The sequence below is a fragment of the Panthera tigris genome, chromosome D1, assembly GCF_018350195.1.
Source record: "Panthera tigris isolate Pti1 chromosome D1, P.tigris_Pti1_mat1.1, whole genome shotgun sequence".
Lineage (NCBI taxonomy): Eukaryota > Metazoa > Chordata > Mammalia > Carnivora > Felidae > Panthera > Panthera tigris.
Genome location: NC_056669.1, coordinates 14,914,944 through 14,938,913, shown reverse-complemented (window position 1 = coordinate 14,938,913; position 23,970 = coordinate 14,914,944). Strand labels below are relative to the sequence as shown.

At 54.2% G+C, this 23,970-nt stretch overlaps 1 protein-coding gene across 2 annotated transcripts; it reads right to left on the bottom strand.

The window, feature by feature from the left end:
- Positions 1 to 397: 397 nt before the first annotated feature.
- On the bottom strand, positions 398 to 16,615 carry SIDT2 (SID1 transmembrane family member 2). Of its 2 annotated transcripts, XM_042958232.1 has the most exons (27): positions 15,879 to 16,615; positions 14,046 to 14,167; positions 13,583 to 13,747; positions 13,438 to 13,483; positions 12,928 to 13,029; positions 12,736 to 12,819; positions 11,929 to 12,028; positions 11,696 to 11,761; positions 10,610 to 10,703; positions 10,222 to 10,274; positions 9,860 to 9,871; positions 9,412 to 9,483; positions 9,189 to 9,260; positions 7,992 to 8,110; positions 7,387 to 7,460; positions 7,214 to 7,280; positions 6,543 to 6,616; positions 6,301 to 6,424; positions 5,976 to 6,093; positions 5,363 to 5,499; positions 5,002 to 5,110; positions 4,657 to 4,733; positions 4,444 to 4,490; positions 4,065 to 4,170; positions 3,276 to 3,386; positions 1,916 to 2,029; positions 398 to 1,832 (listed from the first exon to the last, which is right to left on the bottom strand). In XM_042958232.1, exons 1-27 carry the CDS (start codon positions 16,059 to 16,061, stop codon positions 1,770 to 1,772), a joined length of 2,511 nt encoding a protein of 836 aa, XP_042814166.1. In that variant the 5' UTR covers positions 16,062 to 16,615; the 3' UTR covers positions 398 to 1,769. The 2 variants fall into 2 exon arrangements, with proteins under 2 accessions (XP_042814166.1, XP_042814167.1); XM_042958233.1 differs by lacking the exon at positions 9,860 to 9,871.
- Positions 16,616 to 23,970: the final 7,355 nt, after the last annotated feature.

Sequence of the window (23,970 nt, the reverse complement as noted above, 5' to 3'; positions counted from 1 at the left end):
AGAAGTGAAACCGGCCCGACTTGTAGGCGCGGGGGGGGGGGGGGGGGGGGGGGGGTGCAGGTGGGCCAGAAGCTGCTGCCATTTATTTGCCAGGTAAGGGGTGGGGGTCGCAGAGGAGAGATGGTGCTGCTAAGGCTTATTTACCACACTCTCCTCTCCGCCCAGCACAGCGCCCAGAGCGGCCCCTGATAAGCGTTTCCTGGATTGATGCTATTGCTCAAAGGACAGGAATAACCCTGGGGAACCGAGGACGCAAGGACGCGAGGGGGAGACAAAGGAGAATCTCTTGTTGAGAGAGAAAGGTAGAGCAGGAGAACCGGAAAATGTAGGACCGCTGCCCCACCCTTCATTCTCAACATCTCCACCCAGAAAGGAGGAGCAAACAGGGGCCCAAGAGCTGCGTCTGGTTGTTTCTTTAATTGAATGCAGACCCATTCATAGAAAACAGAAATGCAACCATAGCATGGCAACAGACATTAAATGGAGTTCTGAAAACGGATCCAGATCCACCTCCTCTCCCCAGCCCAAGGGAGAGCTGTAAAAACAAGTTGGGCAGAATAAGACACACTCCCATCCCCAAGGCAGAGGCCTGACCTGCCCTCCCCCAGTCTTGGCATCTGGAATGGACCGGGTAGGGGAAGGGGTTCGAAGGACAGAGCAGCCAGGGGGCCCAGAGCTGGGGCGGCTCAGTGTAAACTTCAAGGTTTCATACATGTATATGTGTGTGACTAACACAAAACTTGGCCAAAGACAGGACGGAAACACCGAAGCCAGCCCCAGGTCCTAGAGTGAGGCTGGACTGGGGACATTGAGAGGAAGATCATGTCCCTTCCTGAGCCCCCTTCTAAGATAGGCACTGGGGCTCCCGCGGCTATGAGGAGACAAGAGGAGCTAGGCGCCTTGTGTCCCACTCCTCTGCCCCTGGACATTCTTGGGCAGTGTCAATGGCACTGAAAGGCCCCCAGTGGGGGCTTGGCAGGACAGAGGGCCTGGAAAGAAAAAGAAGGAAAGGGGTGAACTGATCTTTCCCTCTGATCCTGGTGCCAACATCAGTCTGGGGGCTGACAAGATAGGCAGGTGACCTCTGAATTCAGTCCCTCAGCTCAAAGGCGACTCTCACACATAAGCTGACCCTTATTACTACAGAACCGGCTCCAAGCACAGGTCAAAGGGAGGAGGCAGCACTGCCTGAAGCCCCTCTTAGGCCATAGCACCAAAAGCGTGGCACCAGCTGGCCAGCCTCCAAAATCCTACAGCCCATTCATCCTGGCTGGAATGGGCAGTGATGGCAGTCAGGTATGGCCCCAAAGCGCTATGGGGCCCTGGTGCAGGACAGAGAATCAGGCCCAACCGGGCCCTGGACTGGAACTTGGGGAGAAGGAAGGGCTCGCAGTCATAGGCTCGTGCGGAGGGGAGGGACGGGCAGAACGCAAGGCATGAACTGGGCAGGGCAACACTTTCCTCCTTCCTCCTGCAGAGGAACAGACGGAGAGCCAACGGACAGGGCCCCTGAAAGGCCCTCAACACTGAGAAGCAGCAACAAGTGGCCAACATCTGGGGTCTTGCGGGAGGAGGCCTCCTTGTCAGCAGAGGGCAGCCGCCAGGCCCACCGCTGTGACTGTCCCGGGCCAAGCTTGGGCCTCGCTGTCCCGCCACCACCCACACTGGGCTGCAGGGCGGGGATGCACGCCCCCAGAGCTGCAGGGGCTCTGGGCAGGGAGACAGAGGAGCTCAGGGCCCCCTGAGTAAAGCGAGGGGCCTGGCTCCCACTAGAAGACATAGATCTTGTCCCGCTGCACGGTGTCCAGGTCATCGTCCAGTGTCAGCAACACCTGGGGGGCAGACGCTGAGTCAAGCACAGGCAAGGGGGCGGCCTCGGCCTCTCCCCATGCTTGGGCAGAAGAGTCTCACGTACCAGGAACGACCCGAACATGGCAATGGAGGAGAGGAAGTGCCAGATGTCATGGTCGTCAAAGAAGTCCAGGAGGATGCAGTCTCGGTTGTGTTCCCGAGACTCTGCGGGGGTTTTCTGGGGAGGAACAGGGAGAGCCGCCTGCGGACGCTGCCCACCAAGGCTGGGGCCAGACCTGCTGCCGGCTCCCTCGGGCTGCCCTGCTCCCGGCGCCAGGCAGGAGAGCACCCTCCTCTGACTCGCCCTTGCCTCGTCTCCCACACCTAAGAACTGGCTGTTACACGTTTCTCCCCGAGGACGCTGGCTTCTGTCCTTCCCTTTCCTTTCACTTTTACCCTCAGATTCTTCTGCCCTTTATGTAAGAGAGCACAGGGCTGAGATCACCTGGAGACGCTAGAAGGCTTCAAAAGCCTCCTAACTTGGTTCCCTGCCTTGGACTCTGCCCCCTGCTCTAATCAGTGACTCCAGGATCACTTTTTCTCCAAAGTATTATTGGTTGGTCACACAGCTCTGCTCGAGGACAACAGGAGCTATGACCTGTGGGCCATGACCTAAGGCACTCGTGGTCCTCCATGCTCACCCATCACCCTATCCAGCAAACCCTGCCCGGACATTACTGTGTCTGGGGACTGTCTGTGCCCCACGCTGAGGCCACCGAGAAGACCACAACTGCCTTGCCCTCAGGAGCTCAGTCTTTCACTCAGCTCCCAAATTAGTGCATTCATGGACTCCAAATCTGCCTCATCTAGTTCTGCCTCTGTAACATTACTCAGGTCACAGCATCTGTGGGCCACAGGGTGCTTTCTTATCACCCAGGGCCTATAAGGCCACGAGCACAGTCTGCCTCCTCCAGGAAGCTTTCCTGGATCTCCTCTGTCCTCTGCCCTCGTGTCCATTCCTCCTTCCTGTCTTGCCCATACCTTCGCCTCATATATCATATTGCAAAGAGCAGTCCAGGAATTGTTCATCTCTCTCTCTCTCGAACTAGATTTTAAGTACTTCAAAGGAAGAGACCGTGCTAGACTTAGTTCTGATCACAGAATTGAAGCCTGATTCATGGCGGGTGCCTGTGAGGCAAGAGGGAGAACCTGGCATTTCTGGCTTCAAACCCCAGATGTGCCACTCACTGGCTGTGTGACCTTGAGCAGGTCACTTGGCCTCTCTGAACCTCAGCTGCCTCATGAGTGAAATGGGGATACCTCCATGCTGGCGAACTGAAGGTTGGGAAGATTAAATGAGAAAGCAGCTGTCAAAGAGTCCAGCAGGTGCTCACAAATGGTGTTTGAAAAGAGAAGTGGCCATTTGTTGGCTCACAACGAGCCTGTGGGCGACTCCCCACCTTCTCGGCAGGATGACTACTCACCTGCCAGGTGCTGAGTCCCTGGAAGAAGAAGAAGAGGGCAAAGCCCCACACCACCGAGGTGCAGACAATGCAGAGGAGGGGGATGAGCTTGATCCGTTCCCCGCTGCGGAGCTGGGGGGCAGGGGGGTGGGGGGGAGAGCAGCCTGAGGGCCAGGCCCCGGCCCGGCCCGTTCGCCAGCCTGCCCTTGATGCCACTTCCCGGCGCACAGGATGGATCCTTTAGGAAGCCATCGCGGATTCACACCATCACCTGACACAGCTACACAGCTCAGTACGCCCCACACCAGCAGCCCGGCGTCCTCACCCCTGACGCTCACCCTGGCCAGGCCTCCGTACGTCCAGAGCCCTGCGCCGGCAGGGTGGACCGGCCTGGGGGCTCTCCTTGCGCTGGATGGCACCAGGGTCCCCGGGAAGCACCTGGCCCTCGGAGGCCCCAGCCTGTGCGGACACAGTGAGCCCCGCCCCCACCCCCTCTGCCCTGCGGGGGGGGGGGGGGGGAGGGGAGGGGGAGGGCGAGGGGGGCACAGAGGGAGGCTCTTTCCAACTACAGCCTGCGGTGCTACCGTTTTCATGCGCCCTTCTTAGAACACGGAAGGGGCTCAGTAAATGGGTCTTTGGACACGGCTGGAGTACCTGCAAGAGACCCGAGCCTCTCCCCACCCCAAACTGGCGAAGACAGGAACGAAAAATGCCCGATCCCTCTCAGTGCTACTCGGAGACGGGCTGCGCCCATCTCCCTCCTGCAAAAGCAGGGCGGCCGGCAGAGGAGGCCGAGCCATCCCCACTCACCTTCATGATAATGTAAAAGGCAAAGTAGAGGAGCAGGTTGCAGATGCCAATGGCCAACAAGTAGGAGGCGAAGTCATTGGGGCGCATGATGAGCCCATAGGCAGCTCTGGCAAGGGAGGAAGAGCCGGTGAAGCAGGGGAGGTCCAAGAGCGAGGAAAGGGCTCTCCCTCACTCCTACCCCACGTTTTATTATGATGTGAGGCTGGGTTCAGAGGCCCGCAGAAATTCTAGAACCCCACGTGCCGACAGCGCTCTCCTCAGCCCCCGTTTCTCATGCCCAAAGTGTAGAATTTGTCCATGGCCCCCAAGGCAGCCAGTGGCTGGCCACGTCCCCAATCGTCTGCCCAGCCAGGCTACCACGGACAATGGCCAGACTCACAGTGACCAGTTGATAATGTTGCCCATAACCAGCAGCACCATGCGGTCCTGGAGGGAAGCAGAGACACGGGGACTGAGAGAGGGGAAGAGAGACAGGGAGAAAAGTGGAAGAAGGCCCAAGTCAGCCGGTCCCCCCCTCCCCCGGGCCCCCCCCACCTCCCGCCAGAGGGAAGAGAGTAGACGGAGGAGGAGGGCTGGGGGGCCGGGCCGGTACCACGTAGAGAGGCCCGCTGCACTGGCGGATGCAATCTGTGTAGAGCACGTGGAGGATGCGGCGGCAGATGCCCGAGTCTGCAAGAAGGGAAAGTGCTCGAGGGCCCGGGCTCCCCTCTTTCCCGGCCACCCTGGCCCGCGCCATGTGAGAGGACCCCGGGCCTTCAGAGGGCACAGCCACGCCAACCCTCACCAAATTCCTCACTCAGTGATTCTTCCAGGGCCGCCAGCAAGAGGGCAGAACCCAAAGTCGGCCGTGAATCCAGGTCCCTGAGGCCACCAACCCCTCATTCCACGGGGCCCAGCTGGCCCCCTCTCACGCGCTCCGCCCCGGGCAGGCCCTCACCCAGCTTCCAGCGGCCCATGTAATAGAGCTGTGTGCTGAGGAGCAGGGTGGCGATGATGTGAATGACCGAGAAGACAATCCAGAACGCTGTGTTCCCTTTGCCGAAGACCTGGGGGGGGGGGGGGGGGCGGGGGCACGGCGGGCAGGGCTGAGGAGGCGCTGAGGAGGCCGCTCCTGCAGCCCACCCTTCTTCCCGGGGAGCAGCGCTCGCTGCCGGGCCGGATGCGGCTCTCCGAGGAGCCCAGGGAAGGCACCCCAGGGAAGCAGCAGGGATCTCTCCCGCGGGAGGCGGAGAGGGTGCGTGTGCGAGCACACGTGTGTACGTTCCCTACGGGACGAGCACAGCGGGTCAGGGCCTCACCACGCCCAGCACGGAGAAGAAGATGACGATGGCCAAGCAGGCATAGGCGCTGTAGGCACTGGCGTTGATGTCCGGGTGCCGCTTCTGGTAGAGCTTCAGCATGCACAGCCCGGCAATCATGTACATGAACGACGTGTCTGCGTTGGGGGACGTGAATGTGAGCTCAAACACACGCACTCAGCACGGACCTCCCAGCCCAGACAGTCGGGGCGGCAAAGAGAGCCCCTCCACCTCACCGGGGCCGCAGAGCGAGCTGGCGGTGGGCGGACTCCAGTCCCTTAACTGTCCCTGTGACACCACACTACCACCCCCCCGGCTGCCACCCAGTCTGACTCCCCCTGACAACAAGGACAACTTAGTCTGAGCGCCCTGAGATCAGGGACCACATCTTAATTATGTTCATTTTCTCCGTGTTTATACACGCCTTTCCGTAGAAAACGATCAACGGATGAAGGAAATAGCACCCAGCTGCCTCTCTTCCGTAAGCGAGGATGTGTGTGCACACAGGCAGCCCAGCTCTGGAGTGCCTTGCAGAGCTGGGTCTGGGGGATCCCTGTGGGGGATGTGGGGATGCCAGAGGGCTTCAGCCAGGGAAGAGGGAGGCCCCACTCACCGAACTGGAAGTTGGTATAGTTGGGGCAGACGTGATAGCAGGCACTAAGCAGCCCCTCCATCATCAGGGCTGTGCCCATGGCATAGAACAGGCCAAAGTGTTTCGGGATCCCACATTCCTATTGGGGACAAGGAAGGGAAAGAGGAGGTGAGGTGGGAGGAGAGGTGGGAGGGAGGGAGGCAGGCAGGCAGGGACCCAGACAGGGAGAGCGTGAGAGAGGAATGGAGTGGGATGTGGGCAGGGCAGGGCAGGGCAGGGCAGGGCTGGGCCGTGCCTGCTTGAAAGGGTCTGGAGCCGGGCCCTCACTGGGCACATGCTCTCTCACCAGGGCATAGAGGTCATTCCGCAGCAGGGCCCGGTTGTGGTTGATCTCCCGCTGCAGGATGATGAGTAGGAATAAGAGCCCCAGCAGGATGTACCCCAGGTTGCTCAGGATGTTGTTGAAGGCGCTGGAAGGGGCGACACAGGGTGCGTTGCTTTGGCCCCGTCTTCCGGCCTCCTCCCTACCTGGGACGTGCATTGGCAGAGCCCCTGCCCCCACCCTGGCTGGCTCAAGACCATCCCCACCTGAGGTTGCCCAGCGGGTGGGCACAGAGGAAGTTGTAGTAGCAGATGTCCTGATTCCCTGTGACATTCACCACCTGCAGCAGGGCATGGGAGCACGGAGGGGCCGCTAAAGCACCTGACTCAGCCCAGAGCCCAGGTGAGAGGGAGCCAGGCCTGAGCCCATGCCACACCACCCGGCCCCATTCGAAGGGACAGGGAAGTGCCACACAACCAGCATGTGTGTGCATCTGTAGACCAGGCCAGCCCTCTTTCGCACAGTCGCTGTCCCTCCTCAGCAGGTGGGGCTAAAAATCATGGGGCGTGACTGTGACACAATTTCTTGCCCCATAGTACAGAGAAAAGGGAAGGGAAACCGAGACTTACAAAGTCTCATGACTCTTGTTGCAGAAACCCTGCAACAAGCTGGGGAAGGTGCCGTCATTGAGATCATGCTGCCCCATTTTGCAGATGAAGAAACTGATGCTCTGGGAGCTTAAGGGACTTGCTCAAGATCACCCAGCTGGTGAGGCAGAGTTAGGATCTGGACCCTGAGTCCCGTGACCTGACTCGCTCCAGTGGCCCGGGCTGGGACGCTCTGCACTTCAGGCCACGTCCCAGACTGTGGCGAGGGCGAGCACGCGGCCCCATGAGGGCATGCCGCCCGGGCCCAGGGAGTCAGCCCTGCCGCTCACCGTCTGGTAGGTGATCACCAGCTGCACCACGGGAAGCGCGTAGAAGACAGCGATGGTGGCGATGTTCCTGAGGAGTGAGACGAGGGGCGGCAGTGAGGAGGCAGGCCAGGCCCCTAGACACCGCCACACCACCCTGCCAATAACAGGAAGGCCTGGCCGTGCCGCCCACTCACCAGAAGTAGATCTGGTACTTTTTCCGAAGGACGCGTTTATCCTTGCGTGCCAGGTCGGCCACATAGAGGTATTGCTGGGGAGAAGCTGGAGTGAGACCCGGGAGAAGTCCCCCGTGCCCAGGGGAGAGAGGGAGACAGGAGGAGCCCCCTCACACAGGCAGGAGTTCTGCCGGGCGGGGGCTCCAGGCCATCCTGTTGCTGCTGACAGATCAGCCCGGAAGCGCTGGGGGTGGAGCCAGTTTCCCCTGAATCTGTCCTGCCCCAGCTGAGTTCTTTCCCTTTGTTTCTCTCAGATGTCATCCCAGAGAGGGATGCCTGGGTGGCTCAGTCAGTTAAACGTCCAACTTTGGCTTAGGTCATGATCTCACAGTTTGTGGGTTCGAGCCCCTGTGCTGACAGCTCGGAGCCTGGAGCCTGCTTCGGATTCTGTGTCTCCCTTTCTCTCTGCCCCTCCCCTGCTCGCCCTCTTTCTGTCTCTCAAAACAACAACAACAACAACAACACGTTAAGATGTCACCCCAGAGGGAGATGTGCTAGGGCCCGAACACAGAATCTCCTTTCCTTGGGAAACCCATGACCCAGGGCCAGCCCGCATAGCACCAGACCTTGGTACGAATGACGTTCTTGTCTGAATCAATGTCGGTCAATGTGTCATAGTCGTCCTCCTCCACGGAGCTCATGGAGTCCAGGCGTGGCCGAGCACCCACAGGGTCAAGGGAGCGATCTGGGGTGGGCAGGAGGGAAGAGTTACCCGGGAGGCACAGAACCCAAGGTCTGTCCCTACCCACCTGGGGCAATTGTCACAATTACTAGGCAATGGGAAGAGGCAGATTGTGGACTGAGAGCAGGCATGGAGGTGGGCTCAGGCCCTGGGAGGAGGGACAGGGTACTCCTAAGTCCTTGAGGGAAACAAGGGTGGGCCACCCTCGAACGGGCCACCAGACAGGTACTGCTCCACCCCTGCTCCCCTCACCGAACTAGGACTTCCAGGCCAGGACACTGAGCAGATCCTGGGTCCCGGACAGAAGCAGCAGGACTGAATTCGGCAGAAGTCATGCTGATTAGGTGCCCAGCCATGTGGGTTCTGAGAAGACACTGCCTTGGCCCCCGCTGGAAAAAGACCCAGTGGGTTCTGGGGTGCAGGCAAGGGTGACAGGCTGCCTCTAGGAAGAGCACTTGCTCCTTCATCCTGACCTTTTCTTGTGCCTTCAGAAGCTTCCTCCTGTGACCTTGCCTGACCAAAGCCCCCGGAGGCCAGGACATGACACCCCTGCCCGTGAGCCCTACCCCAGCAGGCCAGGGAGTGAGGTGCTGGCAAACATGAGAGCGAACCAGAACATCTGGCCTGGGGGTAGCTGGGGTGCCAGCCCACCAGCATCGAGGTCAGTGCCTGCTTATCTCAAAAGGCACAAAAGCGGGCAATTATTGGCATTAGATGGGGAAGCCATGCACAAAAGCGTCTCTCCGGCCCAAGAGCCTACCGGCCCCGGTCAAATGCCCCGGCAGGAGCTGATTGGCAGAGCAGCGCCCCCCCGCCCCCACATCTACCCATGGCAATGCACAGCTGCCGCATCTGGCCAAAGGGGAGGCGCCGCTTGAACCACTCGTGCCCTTCAAAGGAAAGGGAAAGTTACCAGGAAGTAGGGCCAAGGGAGAAAGAACGAGCAAGGAAAGGGGCAGGAAGACAGCAGCCCCTTCCCCGGTTCCAGCGCCCGGCAGAAGAGGCAACCGCCCTTCACCACGTCTCACGCAGCCAGCTCCGGCCCCACGCTTCGCAGCTCTGCCCGGCAGGGCTCACTCACCCTGGTAGCTGTAGGAGAGGTCTCCAGTTCCTGAGCTGTCGACCAGCCCGTCGGTGGATCCGGAACTGTTCTCTGCGGGGAACAGTGAGCAGTGAGGCAGGTGGGAGGAGATGGGGAGGTGGGGGTCGGAAGGGGCTGGCTGCCATTGTGCCACGTTGGAGGTGGAAGCCTAAGGAGGCCTGGCTGTGAGTGGGTGAGCACAGCCTTTGGTGTGGACACGTACCAAAGGAACCGTAGTTATAACCTTCATATGGGGAGCTGCCGGGGAAGGCATCGGCCAGGACCCGGGGGTTACCTGCAAAGAGAGGTCAAGGGCCCTCTTAGCTCTGGAAACAGCCCGAAGCCAAAAGCCAAGAGAGAGAAGGAAGAATCCAGAGAAGAGAGACACAGAGAGGCCACGGTGGCAGCAGAGAGAACGCATCTATCCTGGCAAACACAACTCACTGCTACCACTAACAGCTGCCCCAGCCTCCCAGGTGTGTTCCAGTAGAAACACTCGCCATCATCCGTCCTCGCTAAGGACAGAGAAAGGTCTAGGAATTGATGCTTCTACATTAGCAGCTAGGACAGCGAGCCTCGGCCTGCCCAGGGCCCACCCAGACACCCCTGCGTGTCCCTTCCCTCCCCCGCTCTGGATTTCAGCTCCTCTGCCCACGGAACCTGGCGCTTACCAAGGAGAGAAGCTGAGAGAGAAGGTCCCAAACAGGAGGGAGGACAGACAGAGAGGGCGAAATGGAAGAAAAGGAGAGAGAATGAAAGGTTAGTAACCCCCCAGACCGTGAGCTACATCATCTGAGGCAGACAGCATAGCTAGGCCCAGAGGAAGAACCAAGGGGCAGCCATGAAGACAGCCATGTTAGGGTCACGGGTAGGGCACAATAGCCCAGCCCCATTTCCATCTGCAGAGTGTTCTTTCTCAGTCTGGACATCCAGAAGCCCCCAGCCAGCCCTTCCTCCTCCAGCCCCCGAAGGGAACCGTCCACCAAAACACAAAGCAAACTCGGCCCTCCCTGCCCAGGCCCTCTGGAGGTACCGCTTTCTGGGCAGGCTCGGTCCATGGCCACCAGAAGCGTCTTCTTCCTCTGCCTGTAGGGACAGAATCCAGAGGCAAACCAGAGGGATGGGGCGAGGATCCCTCCTTTGCTGAGCTGGCCTGCCTTCCACCCTCTCCACCCCATAACCCTGTCCTCCATCTGTGATCTGAAGGTTCCTCCCAGGCTGGGAAACAATGTGGGGTTTCCCTGCTTGGGAAGAAGGTTGAGGGGAGGGGTTGGTTTCCAGAGCAGAGGCCTCGTGAACCACGGACCCTCAAAGGGGCCTGCCTTCCTATGCCCCACAATGGCGTGGGGCACTATCCTGGGTTGGCTCACATCCTGCTCAACCCACCCCAGAACAGGGGGGCACCCAGCAGCCCGCTTTACCTCCAGTTCTCCCAGCAGGCCAGGAGGATGGTCAGCAGGTAGAAGGAGAGAAATATGCCCAAGCAAAAGAGCATACCACCAACATAGGCCTCAGCTGTGGGGAGGGAGGCAGGAAGGTGAGCACACCGAATCCTTCCGACGCTGCCCGCCATGGCACACAAGGGCCCGGCCCAAGCTCTCCCTGCATCTCCCCTCAAATGTAGTGACCCAGAGGGGTGAGCAGTAGGCAGCTTCCCAAATATGCCAAACTCTGACACGATTCCTGCCTTTGCTCATGTTGCTCTTCCTCAAGAACTCTACCCTGTCTTCAAACAGTTTCCTTCCAAATACAGCTCGAGGACTATGTCCTCTGGGAAGGCTTCTCTGCCCTGTGTTCCCTGTGACCTGTCCTTTGCCCATCACAGGCCATCGGCACCCTGCACAGCAACAGATTCCTGTCCTCCAAACAGGAGCTCCCTGAGGACTGTAGCCAGAACGCAGCACCGGGCACATAGAAGGTGCTAGATAAATATTTACTGGATAAAGAATCTGTAAAGAAGAGACAGTTTCTTTCCCCTCCCATCACAATCCCTTATTTTTATCTTATACTTATTTTATCTTATATTTATACTTACAAAAATCTATATTTTTATCTCATACTTATATTTTACCTTATATCTTTATACTTAGATATAGCCCAGTTTACAAAGGGCTCCATTCGATCACTCAGTAAATACTTAGTGAGTCTGACTAAGGGGCTTGGTACTTTCCTGCTAATTTTGTGCTAAACCTCACAACTTGGTGAGACTACAGGACAGATCTTATTACCTATTAGAGAGACAGAGAGACTGAGGCTCAGTGAGATTACAGGGCTCATAAGGGGCGGAGAGAGAACCAGAACTCAGTATTTCAAAAGTCAGCCACAGACTCTCAGTAGCACATCACACCAGGACCCACCTCCTGACCTTCCCCTTGTGAAGACCGCCAAGAATTCTCCCTCCTCCTACCCCATCAGTCCGCTGAGTAGGTACGCATCACCCTTCCCATTCAGAGAACACTTCCTCCCCCAGGTCTGAGAGGAAGAGCCACTCAGCCACCCACACTCACACGTGACTGCTCGAGATACCACCACTGACAGGGTTTTTTGGCGGTGACCTTGATCAACCGGTTCATCTGGAAGCAAAATGTCAAACAAGTGGCTGCGTGGAGCTTGGTTAAAGTTTGTGGGCCCAAACCCCACATCTCATCAGCTCCACCAACCAGCCACAGAGGTTCTTCTACCTCCCAGGGAGTGACCCTGCCCTCCCCACCCTGAGCCAGGCCCAGGACACAAAAGGTACCTTCTACAAAGGGGTAGAAAGGCAAGGAACCCCCACAGGCCTGGTCTTCAGTCTTCACCACAACCACCACGTAAAAGCTATTGCTGGGGAAGTCTTTGCGCTGCAGGATGATGATGACGATGTGATGATGATGTTTTATCATCATCATCATCATCAAAATAATCAGTCATCAAAATCAATACATATGTGTGTATATACACAAATATTTTTACTTGGCCCTCACAAAGACCCCTATGAGGTAAGGACTATCATCATCCCTGCTGAACAGGGATCACACTGCCTGTACGTGGTAGAGCCGAGGTTATCTGGCTTCAGAGCCCAAAACCATGACCCTCCACTATAGCCAGGTGAGCAAATACGTGTATGACCCACCATCATGGAACCCGCGGGTGCCCTTTTGCGGTCTGGGCATCAGCCGGAGAAAAGGTGGAGGCGTCCCGCTGCCTCCTACAGTTGCAAGGCTGGATGTTGTGAGGTAAACACATGTCTTCACTCTCCCTTCACCCAGCATAGGTTTTTAGCCTTTGCCAAGGGCAACACTCAGCATCAGCCAGGAGGACTCTTTTTCCTCTCTTAGCTATCATTACAGTGAATGAAGCAGATAGGACAGCCAGAAAGGATACTCTGCTCTTTCCTGCCCCCAAAGGTGATCATGATTATGAATCAACATTCACACATATGAGAGGGCCCCAAACCTCAGGGACTGGCAGGCCAAGACTAGGGTAGAAATGGGACAGGGATGAAGGAGCAAGGGTTTGGTAAGCTCATCACCTGGCCAATCTTCCACAGGGCCCATCCATTTCCTACCTGCACAGTGATGGCTGCCTTCTTGGTCATAGTCTGGTACATGCCGATGAAAGCTACATTGTTGTCCAGGTCGTAGACAGGGCACTACGTGGGGAGGGAGGGAGAGGCAAATGGGCAGGGACCTGGGCCCCGGACCCCCTCTTTATCAGCTCCGCTACCTGCTGGCAGAGAGTAAAAGGGCAGACAGCTTACCAGGACATCCTGGATGGAGATGACTGAACAGGGGAAGGCCTTGTTGGAGGTCACCTTGACAATCACCGAGTCCACTCCCTCTGGGAACTCATACTTGAAGTACTGAGGGCATAGGAAGGGCAGGGAGAGCCCCATCTCATGAGGATGCTCTCTCTGGCCCTCTAGAAGGGAGCAGTGTGAATCTTCTCAGAGTTGGGCGGTAAAGGCTCTCTGGGGAGAAAGGCCCTGCCCACAAGCAGCCCTATATTCTTACATCACTCCCCTCAACCTCAGCTGGGCACTCGGGATAGCACCCCAAGAGGCAAGTAGGAAACGTGGCAGCCAGATCCCATGCCTCTGCACTTCCCCGGCTGCCTGTCCCTTACCGCCTGAGGGCCAGAGCTCCTGTTTCCAGACAGTGCCGCCACGGTGTGTACAGCCAACAGGAGACTCTCGGCAGAGCCTGATGACCGCTCCCCCTCCCACGTGCCCAAGTCTCCTCCTGAGGGCTGGTCGACAGGGAGATCTTACCTGGGGCTGGGCTGCTGTGGTATTGAAGCTGAACTGCTCCCCGGTCCTGGAGGGAGAAGAATCCCCCCCACCCCCCTGCCACGGTCACTCCCAGAGCTCAGGAAGGAGGCCAGTCCCGCGGTGCCCTTGCATCTCCCCTGCAGACCTGAGCACGAAGTCGTCCATTCGGCTGACCCGGAGCTGGTATGTGGTGTTGACTGGTGACAGGGTGGAGACATCCACGTAGAAGAACTGGACCTCGGACTCATTCTTGGTGGGGGGCTGACACAACGTCCGCTCCACCTTTTGGTAGAGGTACTTGCGCTGATACCTACAGCCCAAAGCAGAAAGTCAGGATGCTATTACTGCCCCAGCCAGCAAACCTCTCCAAGGGAGCAAGGCCCCAGTTCCTCCACTCTGGTTTCCAACTTCTCCCTACTCCTACCCCAACCAGGCTGGCAAGCTCCAGGCTGGCTGGCTTGGCCGCTGACCAGCCCCTGGTTGGGAATGGGGAGGAGAAACAGAGGGACTCCTGGGTGGTCTGAGGCCCTGGACAAGGCCCTGGGTGAGGCTTTGGGCCTGGCCTGGCCAAGGCCTACCCCCCTCCCTGATCCCCGGGTCCTACTCACAGCCCTCGCAGGATTAGGGGCACCTGGAAGGACACCACAGCCTCCTTCTGGCGGACCACAAACAGCAAAGGAGCCCCCTTCTGCTTGTTCAGGACATTCACAGATACACGCACGCCTTCCGTCTGCAGAATGACATGGAAACGCCCCTCAGTCAAGCCCGTGATGTCTCCACCTCTGCCACCCGGGACACATGGCTCCAGAGACCGTGAGCCCTGCCCTACGTCATGCCAACTGCTTTGCTCTCTCCCTATCCTGGTCAGGCTGGGGAGCTACAGCTATGCCCTTTCTTCTCCCAGAGCAGCCCCAGGCTCTAGGAGGGATTATCACTGAGTTAGAGGACAGGGTCTTAGAAGAGGCCTGGTCCTGGATGGCAGGGATGTGCAGGGACAACAGGAATCACGAAACTTCAGGGCCTCACTTCCCAACAGGAAACTCAATGGAGACCTCGGGCACCCCCAGGATACCCCATACCTATCCATGTTCGTGGGATACACATGCCTGCACACACGTGTGCATGCACACACAGGGACACAGGAGAGCAAGAAGTGCTCCTCAATTTTCTTCTGTGTGAGCCAGGAAGCTCCCATTCAACAACTAATCTGGAGGCCAGAGCCAGTGGGGAGGTGGGGAAACAGACTGTTGAAAAGCTAAGAGAGCCAAGCTCTATCCCTAGCTCTGACCAAGGGCTAGAGCGGTGGAGAAGTCACTTCACACCTCCGAGACTCAATTTCCCCCTCTGTAAAACGGAGACATTCTTGCTCTTGGCACATGGAGGAAAGTACCTAGAACAGTGGGAGCTTAAAGAAAAATAATAAAACTAAATAAATCCTGGCAATGCTTGTCCCTGGGCTGCTGAGACCCAAGCCCTAGGGCAGCATTTCCCAGAGGGGTAGAGATCACAACTCTCAGGATGACCCCAGAAAGAAAGGACTCTAAGCAGGAGGAGATCAAACTTCAGAGAAACAGGCACTGAAGGCAGATCCTGGCCTGCCACAGAAAGCAAATCCCTCCCTATTCTGAGAAATAGCCAGACTCCCACTCTCAGTTCTACTGCTTCTTAGTAAACCCAATCATGGGAGAGAGCTGGACAGGAGACCATAGAGCCAGGCTGCAAGAATTCTCCAAATCTCAGCTCTGCTACCGGGGTCTAGACTTCCCAGATCTAGCTATGACCATATTTAACTCATAGCTGGGAAAAAAAATGAAACAGAAAGTCAGAGTGAGGTAGATTCCCTACTGGAGACAAACTCCCTCTCTCCTCCCATCCAACTTGGAGTTGACCTTATCTCCACCACCTTCAATTTACAAGGCCATCTGGCTTTCTAAGGCAGAAAGAGGGCTGAGAGGGTCCCAGCTTTACAGCAGCCTGAGAAGTCCCACATTTGTCTTCCTGGGGAATCTCAGCTATAACTTGCCTGAGCAGAGCCTTTCAGAAGGCCTGTCTCATCTCCTTAGGGTTTCCTGGGCCAAGCCCAGTAGTTAGCCTGCTTCCCCCTGCACCCAGCCCAGCCCTGAATGGGCTGTCCCATTCTGGGTGTTGGGTAGGGTACAGGCCAGTACTGCTCAGACCACAGCTGGTGGAAAGGGGTGGGGGGGGGGGGAGTCAACGAGTAGATGGGAAGGAGACAACTTTAGAAACTGTCCAGTGGGAGCTTCAGAGAGACTGGTGGCAAAGCAAGGAGGACTGGTCCAGAGAGTCCAGTGCCTTTCTGGGAAAAGGAAACCCAGTGGGGCGGCACCTTCATGGGCCTCCTTAAAGAGCATGGACTGACTCTCAGAGCCCTGGTCTGCTCAACCACTCACCACCAGCCCCCAGCCCAGCCCGGCCCTCACCCGGTTTCGGGTCACAGTGTGGTTGAAGGTATAGATGTTGACCAGCTCGCTGTTGACCTCGTCCACGTAGGTGCGCTCAAACTCGGCATCTTTCTGCGAGACGTTCTTGGGCCCCAGAACCCAGAGATGGCTCTCGACGGAGGCCACCAAGAACGCCAAGAAGGGCAAGCCCAGAACGAACATGGCCCCGGCAAGGCGGCGGTGGCGGCGGCAGCGGTGGTGGCGGGGGCGGCGACAGGCGACAGGACACCTCCGGGACGGGTTGCGGCTCCGGCCGCAGCTTCCAGCATCGCACCAGGACCAGAACTTTAACCCCGGCCTGAGATTAGGAAACGTCCCCTCCCCAGAGCCGCAGAGACGCTCCCAGGGGGCCCGACAGGGAGGGGCGGCGGGAGAGGGGGTGGGGGGGGGTGGGGTACGGGTCAGCTCGCGAGGGGCTGAGCGCGGCCCGGAGACCTTGCGGCGGCCAGCCAGGGCCGCGAGAGCCAGGGGGCGGCTGGTTGCTGGGAGCTTGGAGACGCCGGGAAAGGGGAGGGAGGAAGGGAGGGAATCCGGCGGCGGGGGCAGCCGGGAAGGGAGGAGTGTCTGAGGGTGAGGAGCGTGACAGGCGGCAGGGACCGGACGCCGGGAGGCGCGGCGAGTTTTCTGGGGCGCGGGCCCTTTAAGGGCGGGCGGCCGTGGCGGCCCCGGTGCTCGCAACTCGGGAGAGTGTGCGGCGCCGCGAGGCGGTAAACAGCAGGGTAGCCGGCCCGCTTGCTGACGTCAGGGGAAACTGACACAGATTTAAAGGGCCGAGTCCCGGATTGGGCCTTAAAGGCGCCGCAGCTCTCCAGCTGGAAGGCGCCACCAACTCCTCCTCTTTCGTAATCCTGCCCGTCTGTGAAAGACCACTTTGGTTGGAATGTACGGATGTTTCCGTGAAGGATCTCCGAGTGTTGGATTCTTGTTGACAAAGTCTTCTTTGTGCTCAAACCTAAGGATCCACCTCCACCCTCACTGCCTTTACTACCAACATGCTCCATCCCTGGGCCATTTTTTTCTTCTGGGGAATTAAGAAAGGAAGACCTCAAAGAATTAGGAAACCAGACGGGCGCCTTCCCGGTGAGGGACGGCTGAGGCAGAACTACAGAAGTACCCCTGTGTACTCTCACCTTGCATTGCAGCGCCTGGGAAGCTTGCAGGGCTGTTTCTCCTCTCCTCTGCAGAGGCGGCTAAAAAGCTAATTGAAAGATAGTGACTTTCAGTATAAACTGATGAAAACTTCTCTACAAAATATTTTGGCACTGCGTTTCAAGTTTAAAGAGCTTTATACTCTTTGACAGAGTAATTCCACTTCTGGGACTCTATCCTAAGGAAATAAAAAAATGCAGATTAAAAATTTGTAGGCAGTAATGCTTATCATTGTGATACTTGTAATATCAAGCATAAAGGAGACAGCCTAAATGTCCATAAGGAGGGGGTGGTTAGAGAAAGGTACTATTATCATAAAGCCATCTAAAATGATGCTTAAGACTTTAAGGAACATGTAGGCAGAGAATTCACAATATGACACTATATCAACAGTCTGGTTTCCAAATGCGTTAGACATGCGTAGAAAAGCACTGAAAAATCTTTTGAATTACAGATGTTTTTAAAAATAGCATATACCATTTTCCTCTAATTCCAAAAGTACAGAAAAGTACCAAAAAGAAAAGAAAAATCACTGGGCTGTGGTTTCAAAATGTTTTTCTACCTTTTAAAAATTGATATATTTTCTATGATGTACATAAATTCCTTTTATAAGACAGATATGTTTAAAGGAAAAGAAATGTAGCATGGCTGCCTCTGAAATTATCAGATTTCCGCCATGAAGCTGGCTGGGCCAGTGGCTTGTGAGAATTCTCTTGCTCAAGAGATTCCAACAACCTCAGCTCCTGCCTCTGCCTTACTCTCTGGGCTTTGTTCCAATAGGGACTATTTTATCTCATGACCAATTATAGATAGTTCTTCATTCTTGCAATAAATATTTAATGAGCACTTCCTATGTGCAGGCACTACTCTATTTATACTAGGTAAATGGTTTGTGAGAGAATCAGACCTGGCCCCTGCACAAGCATTCATATATGAGGAAGAAGAAGAAAGGAGCAAAGCCGCAGGGGGTGGAGAACCCTAACAAGTCAGACCAGGGGGAACCTTAGCAGTCTCGTGGACCAACCGCTCATTTTACAGTTAGGTAGAGTGAAATCCAGAAAAGGGCAGCTCATGAGTGTTTACTTAACTCCACATGGCTTGACCACCCGAATGGGAAGATCCTCGGGATAACAAGAAGAATTTCCATTATAAGCCTGTGCAGTCAGCAGCCCAGTTTGGACAGTCGATACAGGATATCCATGTTCCAAGTGAACTTCACTTTCTCTCTCATGGTGACCCCCTCTTTATCTTGCCAGTCAGTCTGGAACTCTAAGAAATTCTCCCACTCTGAGCTTGAGCTCCCCACTTAGCCTGATGTAATCTAGCATCTCAGGAACTTTCCTTGGTGCCTTGAGAACCTCAAGTTTACGATGATACAGTCCCAGCTACAGGGCTAGTTGGTTCTGTGGCTGCATTGAATAAGCCCCAACTGGGGGCATTCCAACTCTGCCTCGTAGGCTCTGGGGTAAAATGTGATCCTAGGACTGTTTATAATGCATATCCGGACACTACCTACAGTTATTGAATTGCACTCTCTGGAGGTGCAGGCCAGGAATCTGGATTTTTTTAAGTTTATTTTTGAGGGAGACAGAGACAGAATGTGAGCAGGGGAAGGGCAGACACAGAAGGAGACACAGAATCCAAAGCAGGCTCCAGGCTCTGAGCTGTCATCAACACAGAGCCTGATGGGGGGGTCAAAACCATGAACTGTGAGATCATGACCTGAAGTCGGACACTTAACCGACTGAGCCACCCAGGCACTCCAGGAATCTGCATTTTAACAAGCACTCCAGAAGCTTGATAGGCACAATAAATTTTGAGAACCACTGTTCTGGGGCCAGACACCTAGGACTACTGGTATTTCTGTTTGCTCCCTCTCTCCTAGCAGTATCTTAGGAGAAATCTATTCAAATAAACCCAGAAGGGACCCTTCCCTCTTGCAAGGTCTCATGGATTTAACCTTTGAATCCTCAGTATCCGGAATGTTCAAACAGGGTAGGAGGGCAGCAGCCCCAGACTTTCTCAGGTCTGCAGAACTTTCCTCAGTCCTACCCCCCAGGGAGGGAACAACACAACCCAGTTATGAATAGGTCCTTTCTGAGGTCTGGCAGCCCTGAGAGGAGAGAGGGCCTTTTTGTTGGCTACAGCAGTTAGCGTAAAAGAAGGGCAGTGCTGGGTCTCAAAGCCAGACTTGTGAGAGCCAAGCAAATGTCAAGGTCTCAGGGCAGCCCCCTTGGCCTTCTGCACGGGGCCAGCTACTGCACTGTCTGCCATGTTATATAAAAAGCCCAACCCCAGCCCTGGCAATGAGAGCAGGGTGGGGTCACAAGGCTCAGATGGCTTCTTTCTATTTCCCTGTGGGCCATCCTTCCGAGCCTGAGTGCAGAAAAGGCCTATGGAATAGGACCATTAACCAGCTGACAAGGCTCCCAGATTTCCATAGGTCCAGTTCCATTTTAAGTGACAGGATTTTTGAGGTTTGGAACAAGAGGACAGGAAGGAAGCTTCAGCTGGTCAGGTGTATTGTTAAAATGCCCTTAAGATGGCACCAAGAGCAGGCACATTAGAAGCACATTAGACGGATTAGGTGAATCGAATCAAATACTTTAGGAACCTGGTGTTGGGGAGGGGTGGGTAGAGGGTGGCCGTGCCTGTGGGTGGGTGGCAGAATCAAGCCAGACTTCAGAACTAAGTAACTTTAACCCAGAAAAAAAAAAAAAAAGGCTACAAAGCCAAGCCCTCTGAAGGAAATAGACTTGAAGTTCCCTGTTTTCATCATGACCATAAAAGGGTCTCAGTGTATCTGTGCGGAGCTCGAATAGACTTGTCCAGGACATACGTAGCCCCAGCAGCAAGAGCAATGTACAGCACTCCTTTCTTGCAAGTTCTCTCCTTTCTCAGGGCTGCCCTTGTGTCTGGTTATCCCTCCAAGGACTGTGAAAACGAGATGCATTGAAGATTAGGAGTTGGGAGTATTTACTCTGTCATTCTGGGGCTAAGGTCCCAGAGCCGTCACATGGCTTCTTGGTACTATGGAAAAAGCAAGGAATTTGAGGTCAGCAAGTTCTGTTTAAGCCCCTGCATTATGCATCTTAGGCAACGAGGAGTCGTGTCTTAGCTCTATTTATCTCCTAAATGCAGCACAGCAGAGCTGGGCTGTATTCATCATCTTGAACTACTGTCTAAAGAGTAGAAGGGGAGTCGAGGGAGAGTGATTTTGACTGAGTGGGCAAACTTTCTGCCATAGATAGATCAGCCACTTTCCATTTCCTGGGCTTTCACCATTCCGCCTGGGAAATGTGAACAATAATACACGCAGGCCTTGCTTCTTGTTCCCTGTGGCCATGTGATAGAATCCACATTGGAGCTTTCCAGGAAATGAAGCTGGTCTTCAGTCAGGCTGCTGAAAACAAGAAGATAAAAAATTGATTAATTCAAATCTGTCTCCAAAGATCACTGATAAAAACGAGCCAGCTATCCTCCTATCTGAAGCAAGCTTGGGTCTCCAGCTACGAAATCAGAAGATGCAACTCAAGAACCTTTCCTCCTCTCTGGCTGTTATCTAATGATAACATGTGCAGCTACTCAGTCCTTATTCCATGTTGCTCTCAATAATAGAAAGGGTCCCCTCGCTTTACACTCTGGCTCACATACAGGCCAGCGCCCACAGCTTCTTGTGTTACCTCATGGGCCTCAGAGCCTTCACAAAGGCAGTTCTCTCATTCACAATACCTTTGTTCCCCTGAACCAGTCTAGCTTTTTCTTCTAGCTTCACTTTTCCTATAAAAACTACCTTAATACTTCCATTTGGTTTCAATGAAACAATTCTAGAAAACGTTTCAAAAACTTTTCTAATAAGTATGTGTGGCATCTTTTTTTTTTTTTTTCAAGTTTATTTACTTATTTTGAGAGAGGGAGCATCAGCAGGAGAGGGGAAGACAGAGGGAGAAAGGATCCCAAGCAGGCTCCACGCGGTCAGCGCAGAGCCTGACACAGGGCTCAAACCCACAAACCAGGAGATCATGACCTGAGCCAAAACCAAGAGGCAGATCAGATGCCCAACCCAGGTGCCCTGGTTTTTGTTAAGTGAATTTTGTTTGCCCTTATTTATCCCGAGCAAGAATAACATGCATTGTTTCTCACAAGCAGCAGCATGGTACCATTGAAAGAACAGGAAATGAGGTCAAAAGATTTGTATTCCAATTTCAATATTCACAGTTACCACCTAGATGACTATGAACAAATCACTCAATCTCCTATTCATTCATTCTTTCATTTATTCAATGCCCAGTTTGTACTAGTCACTAAGCTAGGTGCTGGGAACACGGATACTTTTCATAATCTAACAGTGTAGGCAATGAGGTAAGCATTTAATACAGAGTAAGTGCAATGATAAAAGATTTACACAAGGTATTATGGGAACTCAGAGAGACCTAGTACAATACAAACCAGAGCTGGCAATCAGGGAAATCAGAAAACAACCCAGGAGGTGTCCCTGAGGGGGTTCTTAAAAGATGAGTAGGAGCTAGCCCAGCAAAGGAATAGGAACAAATTCCAGACAAGGAGTCTCAACTTGAAGCAAAGTCATAGACTCAAAGTTCAATGCTATTGGCATGAAGGTTCAAAGTAAGGGGTGGGAGGATATGGACTGAAGAGGGTCAGGTCATGGGTAGCATTGGATACGAGATTTCATGGCTTGGACGATCAGCAGTTACTGACGAACATGCTGCAGTACTGATGTGTCACGAAGGTCAAAGCTTGATCAGAATGTAAAATGTTTTTTGAGATCATAAAATAGCACAAAATCAGGCCAGAGTGGAAGACAGACTGTATGTTTATCAAAACATTGAGGATCTTTGCTTCATGGCAGTGTAAAAATATGCAGCTAAGATTTCACCCCTGCTGTGGCGGGAGAAAAGTAGACGGACTCTTCTTGCTGGTTTTGGCCAGTGTTTCCCCAAGTGCCTGCTGGTAAAGGAACCTTCCCTTCTACTCACTGCCGTCTCCTCCACTTGTCCTGGGCCACTGAAGAGGTTCACACAGAAGCCTCAGGACCTAGGCTGCCTTTACTGCTGCTCTGTGATCTAAGGGGAACCAGTGAGCAGCTGATAAAGGCAAAGACGGGTGGGGGCGGGGAGGACGGTGAAAGAGAGGAACTTGGTGTGATTAGATATGGGAGCAAAGGCAACTAGAAAAAAGTATCTCCGTTAGTATTCCATATTCTCTTCTCTTACAGGGGTAAACCATTTTAATCCAAGAGCATCACCGTGATTAAGAGTGATCAAAGAAATGATACAGAAACCATAGCAGCTTTGTACTGGCGTATCAATTTGCCGTAATTACTGCTGGTGTGGTCTGTGGCCAGTCATCAGGTTAGGCCCTGATGAGCTGGTGGCATAACTGACCTTTGTTCTAGCCTCATAGCTATAAAGAGGTCGTCCTTGGATCAGGCTTCTTTAGCCTGGGGAGGCAAAGGTGCAACATGAGAGTTGTGTCTACACTCCAGGCTCCTGTCGTGAATTCTGTGGTCACATCGTGTCCTAGTGAGATTCATGCCACTCACCTGGTTCAGCTGAGGTGTGCAGCATACAACCAGACCAACCCACTTGCAGAAACAAACATTCCAGACTCCTGGGTGAGCGTGGACTGCAAAGGAGGCAGTCGTGCTTCCGGCAGGTCTGGTATGAATGAACCCTCGTTCAATGTTTTCACCTACAACTGTGGTCCCCACCCCCACTCCTCAGCGTATGGAAGCTAGTAACTTCCTCTTTTAGTTACCCTCTGCCATTTGTACTTTCCTGTTTCCTTTAGATCTTAAATTTCATTTACCTGAGTGTCTTCCTATCAGTCTGAACTTACATGTCTTAATAAGCCAGGCAATCTTCAAATCCCTTCATGTGTACTACCAAAAACTCTTGCTCTATAAACACTATTTCATTCTGCTGGTTTTAAGGTGGAAACCAAGATGGCCAGGTAATGCACTTTAGTTTTAATGTTTATTCATTTATTTTTGAGAGTGTGTGTGACTGGGGCGGGGGAAGGAAAGAGACAAAATCCAAAGCAGGCTCTACGCTCTGAGCTGTCAGCACAGAGCCCGACGTGGGGCTCAAACCCACAAACCACGAGATCATGACCTGAGCCCAAGTTGGACGCTTAACCAACTGAGCTACCCAGGTGCCCTGGTAATTAACTTTAAATAAATTCTAGTAATTGTGTGACCATGTGGAAGATGGAACTGAAGAGGATTATACTGGCTGCAGGAAAGACTGAAGGAAGCTGCTGTCACTTAATTGCCAGGCCCTTCAACTGGAAGGCAACTAGGGATGTATCTGTCATGAACCCAGTGAATCAGAATCTATAGCTCAAAAGATACCCCAGACTGAATGAGTAATGGCAAAGGCAAGGACTCTGAAATCACATAAAGCTGGATTCAAATCCCAGCTCAACCAATGAAATTACAGGACTCCTCAAATGGATATCCTACATACCTCCCTGGGCCTCTCCATCAACAATAAAATGGGTTGGATACACCCTACGTATTAGATGTAGGATATAAATATTATCCTGAGGACCTTCTCCCTAGATGGCACAGGAGCTCAGAATAGTCCAATTAACCTGAAGCACTCAAGTTCATGCTGGGGGCAGTAGCGGAAAGAGATATTCTAAAGTGTAAACAAGAAAACTGAGGATTATTAGTATGAGGAATAGAGAGACAGTGGAAATTAGAAGTTTAATGTGAATAAATTCTAAAGATTGAAATTAGGAGAAATGACCAAAAGGTCAGTGTAACGGTTTAAGAATCGATTCTTTAACTGCCAGATACTCATAACCAATCGGAGACACTTCCTTTGACAATTTTCCCATGTATCTACTTAGAATTCCTCCTATCTGCTCAGCCCACCCTACCCTCCCACAGCCCTGA

Excerpts from the sequence above, each read along its gene's own strand:
- SIDT2 (XM_042958232.1), bottom strand. The coding sequence starts at position 16,061 with ATGTTCGTTCTGGGCTTGCCCTTCTTGGCGTTCTTGGTGGCCTCCGTC. Across the intron at positions 13,484-13,582 it reads ATGGACGACTTCGTGCTCAG|GACCGGGGAGCAGTTCAGCT; the intron begins GTCTGCAGGGGA and ends TTCTCCCTCCAG. Across the intron at positions 7,461-7,991 it reads AGAACGTCATTCGTACCAAG|CAATACCTCTATGTGGCCGA; the intron begins GTCTGGTGCTAT and ends GCTTCTCCCCAG.